Raw genomic sequence first — 10,760 nt, forward strand, 5'->3', positions numbered from 1 at the left:
ATATGATGCAACCAGAAGGTTTTGTCAATCCTAAAGGTGCTAACAAAGTGTGTAAGCTCCAGCGATCCATCAATGGACTGGTGCAAGCATCTCGGAGTTGGAATATACGCTTTGATGAGTTGATCAAAGCATATGGTTTTATACAGACTTTTTGAGAAGCCTGTATTTACAAAAAAGTGAGTGGGAGCTCTGTAGCATTTCTAATATTATATGTGGATGACATATTGTTGATTGGAAATGATATAGAAATTTTGGATAGCATGAAAGGATACTTGAATAAGAGTTTTTTAAAGCAAGACCTCGTTGAAGCTGCTTACACATTGAGCATCAAGATCTATATAGATAGATCAAAACGCTTGATGAGATTTTTCAATGAGTACATACCTTGATAAATTTTTTGTAGTTCAAAATGGAACAGTCAAAGAAGGAGTTCTTTCCTGTGTTGCAAGGTGTGAAGTTGAGTAAGACTCAAGACCCGACCATGGCAGAAAATAGAAAGAGAATGAAAAGTCATTCCCTATGCCTCAGTCATAGGTTCTATAAAGTATGCTATGCTGTGAACCAGACCTATTGTATACCTTGCTCTGTGTTTGGCAAAGGAATACAATTTTGATCTAATAGTAGATCACTGGACAGCGGTCAAGAATATCCTTAGTGAGGACTAAGGAAATACTTCTCGATTATGGAGGTGATAAAAGAGCCCGTCGTAAAGAGTTACATCGGTGCAAGCTTTTACACCGATCCAGATGACTCTAAGTCTCAATCTGGATACATATTGAAAGTGAGAGCAATTAGTTAGAGTAGCTCCATGCAGAGCATTGTAGACATAGAATATTTGCAAAATACATATGGCTCTGAATGTGACAGACCCGTTGACTAAACTTCTCTCACGAACAAAACATGATCATACCTTAGTACTCTTTGGGTGTTAATCACATAGCGATGTGAACTAGATTATTGACTCTACTAAACCCTTTGGGTGTTGATCACATGACGATGTGAACTATGGGTATTAATCAGATACAGATGTGAATATTGGTGTTAAATCACATGGTGATGTGAACTAGATTATTGACTCTAGTGCAAGTGGGAGACTGAAGGAAATATGCCCTAGAGGCAATAATAAAGTTATTATTTATTTCCTTATTTCATGATAAATGTTTATTATTCATGCTAGAATTGTATTAATCGGAAACATAATACATGTGTGAATACATAGATAAACATAGTGTCACTAGTATACCTCTACTTGACTAGCTCGTGAATCAAAGATGGTTAAGTTTCCTAGCCATGGACAAAAGAGTTGTCATTTGATTAACGGGATCACATCATTAGGAGAATGATGTGATTAACTTGACTCATTCTGTTAGCTTAGCACACGATCGTTTAGTATGTTGCTACTGCTTTCTTCATGACTTATACATGTTCCTGTGACTATGAGATTATGCAACTCCCGTTTACCGAAGGAACACTTTGTGTGCTACCAAACGTCACAACATAACTGGGTGATTATAAAGGTGCTCTACAGGTTTCTCCGAAGGTACATGTTGGGTTGGCGTATTTCGAGATTAGGATTTGTCACTCTGATTGTCGGAGAGGTATCTCTGGGCCCTCTCGGTAATGCACATCACTATAAGCCTTGCAAGCAATGTGATCAATGAGTTGATTACGGTATGATGCATTACATAACGAGTAAAGAGACTTGCCGGTGACGAGATTGAACTAGGTATTGAGATACTGACGATCGAATCTCGGGCAAGTAACATACCGATGACAAAGGGAACAACGTATGTTGTTATGCGGTTTGACCGATAAATATCTTCGTAGAATATGTAGGAGCCAATATGATCATCCAGGTTCCGCTATTGGTTATTGACCGGAAACAGTTCTAGGTCATGTCTACATAGTTCTCGAACCCGTAGGGTCCGCACGCTTAACATTACGATAACAATTTTATTATGAGTTTATAAGTTTTGATGTACCGAAGGTTGTTCGGAGTCCCGGATGTGATCACGGACATGACGAGGAGTCTCGAAATGGTCGAGACATAAAGATTGATATATTGGAAGCCTATATTTGGATATCGGAAACATTCCGGGTGAAATCGGGATTTTACCGGAGTACCGGAGGGTTACCGGAACCCCCCGGGGGTTAATGGGCCTACATGGGCCATGAGGGAGAAGAGGAGGGCCGGCCAGGGCAGGCCGCGCGCCCCCTCCCCCCTAGTCCGAATAGGACAAGGAAGGGGGCGGCGGTGCCCCCCTTTCCTCTTTCCCCTCCCCCCTTTCCTTCTCCACCAAGGCAGGAGAGGGGAGTCCTACTCCCGGTGGGAGTAGGACTCCTCCAGGCGCACCCCTAGGGGGCCGGCCGCACCTTCCCCTCCCTCCTTTATATACGGGGGCAGGGGGCCACCCCATCACACACAAGTTGATCTTCGTGATCATTCCTTAGCCGTGTGCGGTGCCCCCCTCCACCATATTCCACCTCGGTCATATCGTAGCGGTGCTTAGGCGAAGCCCTGCGTCAGTAGAACATCATCATCGTCACCACGCCGTCGTGCTGACGGAACTCATCCCCGACACCTTGCTGGATCGGAGTCCGGGGATCGTCATCGATCTGAACGTGTGCTGAACTCGGAGGTGCCGTACGTTCGGTGCTTGGATCGGTCGGATCGTGAAGACGTACGACTACATCAACCGCGTTGTCATAACGCTTGCGCTTTCGGTCTACGAGGGTACGTGGACAACACTCTCCCCTCTCGTTGCTATGCATCACCATGATCTTGTGTGTGCGTAGGAATATTTTTGAAATTACTACGTTACCCATCAATTAGTACCGGACAATTGCGTATAAGGTCAAACTGAGTACATGTGTGATAGTAGAAGTTGGGCCTCATATCCATTCTACTAATTGTGTCATTGTGTTCTCTTTGGTGGTTGGGCTACAAAGCAGCTATAAGTATATAGTAAAAACAGAAATTCCATATTCACAGACACGAAAAGTTTCGTTTCCATACATGTTCCACCGGAAAACACTGTTCCATTTTTGTTTCCGTTTCCGCATAAAAAATTTCATTTCCACTTTCGTTTTGCAAATTTCCGTTTCCATTTTTCCTCCAGAAAAACGGGAAGTTTCCACTCCATTTTCATCCCTAGCCATGGTAGAATGTTGAGGTACAGATGGTCAGAGATGGAATCCTAGCTCTATAGTGTATTTTAGAGCATTTTTTGCAATACGCCAACCTTCGTCGCGCCGCGCTCACTGTGTGCATTTTAAAACCGAACCAAAAAACCATACCGAAAATAAACCGAACCAAACCGAATTCACGTTTTTTATGGTTTCTGGTTTCGATATGGTATGAACTTTTCATACCATTTTGAATTTCGATTTTTATGGTATATAGGTACCGCTCCGTGGTAACATCTATCGATTCCGCTATCGAGAAAGTCTGGCAAGGGAAATATCTGGCTGAGGAATTAGAGGAACTTTGGTTGCACTCGGGGACGGAATCAATCAAAGAACTTAAGAAATTGCTCATACCGACAGCAGCTCCCGCTTTAGAAAAAACCCTATCTCATCAGGCAGGTATACCTGACCCTTTTTTAGCTAGTTTCGGGAAAGCGGTAAGTTAAGTAAGTCAAGCCCTTCTAAGCGAAGAATAGCGGAGAGAAATGGGCAATTGAAGTGTCTTTCTGTCTATCGACGGCAGAGTCTATTGATCCTCCACAATCCGGTAATGCTTTTTTCTCAATTCAATGCGGAGCGATATCAATGTACTACCTTTCCTTTATCTCAATTCAAGTCAAGGCAGGCTATCTTTGTTATCAAGAAACAAAGCTGTCTCTAGTGATTGATCTGTTTGCTCTCGCCCTTCGGCTTTGTGGTCACTCAAGGTCCTTGGATTTCGTGCTCAATCTAGTTGGAGCAAAAGTCCCTGTGGATAGAATAAAAACCGTTTTTATCTGGGAAGAGCGATTAAAACCAAATGGTTAACCGAATAAACCGAAATACATAAATAAATAAATATTTCTTGAGGCAAACAACAATACAAGTAGTCATTTTTCTTGTACAAGAGTAAAATTTCCTGCAAAGAACATCCATTTTTTCTTGTAACGCAGTAATTTTTCTCGTGCAAAAATGCTAACCACGTCGTCCATAACCTTTTAAGGCATGAATTGAGGCATGCATATATACTTATATAAAGTTATATACCGTTTGTATTTAAAAAGTATGTGTTTGAATTTATAAGTTTGTAAAATATAGTATGTCATTTTCAAATTCGCGTCAACTTTGGTTATTATGGTATATACTGAAACCATACCGAAATAATTTGGTATATACCAAAACCGAACCATATTTTAATATCATACCGTATAAACTAAAGTATTAATACCATATAAGTCGAAAACCCGTATAAACCGAACCATGCAAAACGAATAAACCGAACGCACAAAGTGACGCCGAGCTGCGTTTCCTGGGCCGGCGCGCTACGCTGCCGTGCGAGCGCAAGTCACCTTAAGCTCCCCTGATGCTAAAAAAAAGGAGCTCCCCTCTGTGGCTATTTTTTTTAAATAATACATTTTTTTATTAATTTTCATAAATATTACGCTGGATAAAAAAATTTCAAAAATAATACACCGTCGGCCCGCTGCAGGCCGACTGGGCCTAGTCGGCCCACAGCAGGCCGATTGGATTCCAGTCAGCCTACAGCTGGCCGACTGGCCCCTATCGGCCCACTGTGGGCTGATTGCGTCCTGTCGGCCCACTGTGGGCCGACTGGAGCTAATTGGCTCGCTGTGGGCTAATTGTTTTTGCAAAAAAACTAGGCATAAAAATTATATGTTTAAAAAATGTTAATCATATAATTAAAAAATGTTAAACGTGTATAAAAAAATGTTCCTGATGTATACAAAAAATGTACAATATATATGCAAAAATGTTGACATAAAAAATATGTTTTGAAAAGTGTTAAGCATGTATTTAAAAATTGTTAAATGTGTGTATAAAAAATGTTCCTTATTTATACAAAAAATATAGAATGTGTATGAAAAAAAGCTGGCACCAAAAAATTATGTTTGAAAAATATGTTTGAAAAGTTGACATTTTTTCAAATACATGATTAAAAATTGTTAAATGTGTGTATAAAAAATGTTCCTTATCTATAAAAAAATATAGAATGTGTATGAAAAAAAGTTGACACCAAAAAAATATGTTTGAAAAAAATGTTCCAGTTCCATACAAAAAGAGCAACCAATCATATTTTTTGACAACCTTGATTTATTTTTTGTCACCAACTCACCAACATAATTTTTTGGGTGTCAACTTTTTTTCATACACATTCTATATTTTTTGTATAAATAAGGAACATTTTTTATACACACATTTAACAATTTTGAAATACATGATTGACACTTTTTAAAACATACTTTTTATGTCAACATTTTTGCATATATATTGTACATTTTTGTATACATCAGGAACATTTTTTTATACACCTTTAACATTTTTTAATTATATGATTAACATTTTTTTTAAATATATATTTTTATGCCTATTTTTTTGCAAAAACAATTAGCCCACAGCGGGCCAATTAGCTCCAGTCGGCCCACAGTGGGCCGACAGGACCCAATCAGCCCATAGTGGGCCGACAGGGACCAGTCGGCCAGCTGTAGGCCGACTGGAATCCAATCAGCTTGTTGTGGGCCGACTAGGCCCAGTCGGCCTGCAGCGGGCCGACGGTGTATTATTTTTGAAAAATATTTACCCAGCGTAATATTTATGAAAATTAATAAATAAAATGTATTATTTAAAAAAAATTAGCCCCTCTGTGTGGCCTGCCGTGCGGGGTACGGAGTGACTGCTGTTGCCACCCGTACCGCCGTACCTGGATCGCAGATACAGATACCCACAGCCTCGTCCGGTCTCGGGTGTGATCCATCGAACATTTGGAATCACGAAGTAGTTCAAACCGTGATCGACTGGATAGAACGCATAGCACGTTGATCACACATTCACACGAGATGCTCGTGCCACGTCAACACGATATATCTCTGCTGGTTTCTCAAACCAAACGCAACACAATCCTCAGCCGGCAATGCCGAAGTTGGAAGAAATTGTGGTTACGGACCAAAGAAGAGCAAAACGGTTTCCCAAAACTCCGAGCACAAACGCGAGACATCACATAGCACGATACCTATATCTCGACCGGCCCCCCTTGAAAAAAATCTCGACCGGCCGTTTCGTGGAAAAGAAAAGAAAAAGATTTCGACCCCTATATCTCTCGGCCGGCCTACAGGAACCGCGAAGTAGTACCACATCTCAGGCAGGCCCACATGCAGCCGGTTCCGTCAACCAGCCATCTCGACCGCTGGTTGCAAACCGCGCGCACGCATGCTGACGCTGGCTGCGGAAATGGGATATCTCGTAGCATCTCCCGGGCTCGATTCCGAGCATCTCCCGATCAGATCCCCACTGATGCCAATTCCGGGCATCTTTGCCCGCACTATTACGTTTGACAGCTCCCATTAACTGACGATTTTCTATTTTGCATGTACGCACCTCGACTTTAGCTGGTTTTCTGTTTACAGGTCTAAGGATTACTTTATTCTGGGAAACGATTACATATGTACTCCCTCCGTTCTAAAATAGATGACTCAACTTTATACTAACTTTAGCACAAAGTTGGGTCATCTATTTTGGAACGGAGGGAGTATGTATGCAAACTTTTCAAGAATTGGACGAAAAATTCCCTTAAAAAAGAATTCACATGTATGATTTTTCAGTAGCTAGTGGATTGTGTATTTGTGTTCTGCCTAGCACACTGCACATGTATGATTTTTGCAAAAAAGATGATTGAAGAAACGTGTATCAGTGCACTTGCTTACCTAACCCAGCATCCACGAAATATATGGATTTTTTAGGGGGGAGTATATAGAAATTACAAAAGCTCTCGGTACTAAACTGCAAACTCCATCATTTCTATTCCGCCATCTATATATACACTTCCTACCCAAGCCCACCCTCCTCACTATCCTCATCATTCACAACAAACCCAAAAACCAAACCTGCTCCTTCCCTATCTTGAACAACCGCCCGGAGACCTCCCCGTCGCCGTCGCCGTCACCGCAAATGGATCTGCTCAATGTGGTGCCGGCGGACGCCATGGCCTTCCCCCTCTACTCCCTCCCCGCGGCGGCCAACACCGTCGCCTCGCTCTTCGCCTGGCTCGTCGCGGCCCTCGCCGCCGCCGTCGGCCTCTGGCGCATCCGCGCGGTCGGCTCCTCCAACAAACTACCCGACGCCGGCGCCCGCAGCAGCACCCTCGTGGACGACAAGCATCAGACGCAGGCTGTTTCGTCGCCTGCGGCTGACGAGCCACGACCCGCACTCACCGTGCCGGTGGAGCCGGCTTCCCCTATTAGCGAGCCGAGCTCGCCGTCCAAGGTCCGGTTCACGGCGTACTACGGCGGGGCCGGAGCTGACGCCGGCAAAGATGGAGTAGTGGATGGCGTCAGGAAATGCGCGGACAGGGACGAGGACGAGGACGGCGTGCCCGTCGTCGACGACCAGAGCGAGACGCTGCCGAGACGGACGGCGTCGATGAGGATCAGGTCGGTGGCATCGACGGCGGTGCCCTGCTGGGAGGAGAGGGAGATGGCGGTGAGGAGGCGGGGAGATTTGGGCTGGTACCGCCACCTTGACATGGCAGTGCTCGACGGCACCGTCGTAAGGCTGTGGGACAGCGAGGTCACCGCGGCGGTGGCGTCGCCGAGGGCGCGGCGGGGGAGGGCAGGATTGGAACTGCACCTGTCACTATAGAGATGGAGATCCTGATGTGTATAATGTGGTTAGGATTATTGGACTGTGATTAGGTGGGTATGACAGTTTTGTCCTTCAATTTGGACATGTAATATGTACTAGCTGAGTGCCCGTGCGTTGCCACGGAATAAAATAATGCAAGCATGTCAATCAAACAATTGCTTAAATTATAAAATGCCTGAAACATGTTGGTACGTCATTCCTAGTCACTCGCTCTTTGCAAAAAAAAAGGGTAGAACATTTCTCCTGACCCCTCCTTCACACCCACTTCTCTCTCTCTCTCCCTCACTCCCTCCCTACAGAAGAAAACATAAATATTGAAGTCTCTCTCTCTCCCTTACTCCCTCCCTTTCTCTCTCTCTCTTTCTCTCCAGTTTTGTCATGGCTGCTTATTAAATATGTTCCACAGTTTCACTCCAATGTGAAAATATGGAGGATGATTGTATAGATATATATTTGTAGGTGAATAAGTAGTTTCATTTAGTAGCTGCTGCAAGTCTCAAAACATTCTACATATACAAAGATAATTTATTCAATCATATTAAATCACGCATAAATTGTCCAAAACAAGTACCCCAAATGTGAGATCGCTTGTTCAAGATATTTGCATGTATGTCGGTACACTGTACGTAATCAAACATATAGAAAAAAATTGCATACCTTTTGTTCATACTGTCGTCTTTTGTTACAAAAAGTAGTAATAGCAGTACTCTAGTGTTGCCATCGCATCTCTTCTGCAAGATAGCGCCTTCTGCTGGATGGCAAGGAGGCTTGAACATGATACATAAACACAACAACGAAGAAAAGGTAAGGAACGGGATAATGTGAGCAAGAAGACGTCACTTTGAATGGTGTCTTGCCCGTGAAGAGGAAATGTAATGGCGGGCTTGCAATCTTGCTCGCCTCGTGCTAACCCAGGGTGTGCCACCAAGACTGACGATCGTGAAGGGGCATGGTTTCCAGCTCAGTCTTGAGGATATGATCACCGCTCGGCTCACGTACGGGCCGTGCAGCGGCGATGCAGGTGGGAGGGCGGCGTGCCGAGCGTGCCGAAGGATAGGCGTGCGGCAAGGTTGCAGCCCATCTCTGGGACACCTCGCGACTGCACCCGTGATGTCCAAAAGTTCCACGCGGAGATCGGGATCGTGCTTGCGCACGCCTAGGGGGCGGCGGCCACAGCAACCATGAGGCGCTCGGCGTTGGCGACCAGTAGGGCTTGGAGCGCGTTCAGGCTCTCGTGGACGCTTATGACGCCATGTCCCTGCACGACCGGTGCCACGCGGAGATTGCTATCGTGCTTGCGCACGCCCTAGGGCGCGGCGGCCACGAATTGCTCGGCGTTGGTGATCTGCATGGCTTGGAGCGTGTTGAAGCGCTCGTGTACGCCTATGGCGCCCTGTCCCGGCGTGCTCTTGAGAAGGTCGGGTTCCGCCGCCGCCTTGTACCTACTCTTCCTCCCCTTTCTCAACTATCTCCTCCGGACGTGCCATGGGTGGGGGTAGGAGAGCAACCGGATGAGGTCCCAAATAAGATGTGTTAGGGCGCGAGGAAGGAGGTCACGCAGACCGGATGGTTTGTTGGCAGGGGATCGTGGGAACCTCGATTGGATCGTGTGTGCGTGGGTTCGTTTCAATGAGTATTTTTATCGCTGGCTCGTCGTGGTCGTGGCGGCTATTTTAGCGCCCATTTTTTTTTGCGTGAAGGATGACAGCAGTGGGGGAGGAGGATGGTCGAACCATCACGACGACGGCAGATTGCCCTTTAATAATAGAGATGTGTATCATCGAAGAGGGCCGAGGCTGAAAAAATGAACAGCCTTCGTCTCAGCTCTCAGGAGAAATAAAAATTTGGCAAATGGCAGAGTATTCTTACTCAATCTCCTTCCCTGGTTCCATTTTCATGGTTTGCACTGCTTTCTATACATCCTTCTGACCCTGTTCTTCAGTGGATGAGTTGTTTTTTAATAATTCTAGAAGATATCAAGAATGTTGCCGCTGTGCGCCTGTGCCCTTGTAAAAATTGTACTGTTAAGAAATATCTCTTGTATACTTTATCTGGTGCATAATTTTCCATATCTTTGAACGGAGTTTTGCAGGTTTACATATTGGATGTCATTAGCTTAAAAAAAACATATTGGATGTCATTCCCAACGTCCATGATTTTATTTTTCACAACTGGCAACTCAATATGAGATGCAGGTTCAACTAAATGCACAAAACTTGAGTTCTCGCAATGGGCTCCTTTGATTTGTTTAAAAGGAATTCCATATTATTTTTAGAGGATTTAGATCCTTAGGAATTTAGGATCACTCTGCACACTATTTTTGGAGGAAATTTTTCATCAAACCTCTTTGTAGTTTTTGTTTTTGTGGCATCAACATTCTTTTATCCAAATTCATATGGTTTTCGAATCACTATGTTTCTTCTATTCCTGCATTTGAAAATCCTGTGAATTGAGGAAATAGAGGCACTAACTTACAATATTTTCCTTGGGCAAGGATTTTTTTCCCCAACATACAAGTATGCAACCCATGCCTATTGGTTAAGTGACACCATACGGCACTGTCGCAGATAATGCTATATAATCATAGTGATGCTTATAATCATAGTGATGCGAAGACGAAGCCGGCTTATCAATTGCACTATTATTATTTTTGCAGGATAAACGACAGTTTCTATTACTTAGCCAGCATCAAGGTCTTGCTTACACAGGGCCGGCACATCACCTGGTCCGTCCCTAAGCCACACAACAGTGTGTTCCTGAACTCCACCGAAAGTAGAAAGAAAATCACTAACTCTATTTTGCTCACGCCTAACAAAGGCAAACTTAATAACTCTGCCATCGTTTGCATATCAATTGCGCTATTAGTAAAGTTGCTACATAATTCATTGCTTTTTCCAAATGAATTCAGTGAACCATCTTTCAATAGCAACGTAGTGGCA

The 10,760-nt window shown here is 44.0% G+C and overlaps 1 protein-coding gene across 1 annotated transcript; it reads left to right on the forward strand.

The window, feature by feature from the left end:
* Positions 1–7,039: 7,039 nt before the first annotated feature.
* Positions 7,040–9,694, forward strand: LOC119309489. The gene is made up of 2 exons (XM_037585479.1): positions 7,040–7,916; positions 9,593–9,694. Exon 1 carries the CDS (start codon positions 7,129–7,131, stop codon positions 7,816–7,818), a length of 690 nt encoding a protein of 229 aa, XP_037441376.1. The 5' UTR covers positions 7,040–7,128; the 3' UTR covers positions 7,819–7,916; positions 9,593–9,694.
* Positions 9,695–10,760: the final 1,066 nt, after the last annotated feature.

This window comes from Triticum dicoccoides, chromosome 5B (assembly GCF_002162155.2).
Source record: "Triticum dicoccoides isolate Atlit2015 ecotype Zavitan chromosome 5B, WEW_v2.0, whole genome shotgun sequence".
NCBI classification, from domain to species: Eukaryota; Viridiplantae; Streptophyta; class Magnoliopsida; order Poales; family Poaceae; genus Triticum; species Triticum dicoccoides.

What these genes read in the sequence shown, in the direction of transcription:
- LOC119309489 (XM_037585479.1), top strand. Translation starts at nt 7,129, where the DNA reads ATGGATCTGCTCAATGTGGTGCCGGCGGACGCCATGGCCTTCCCCCTC.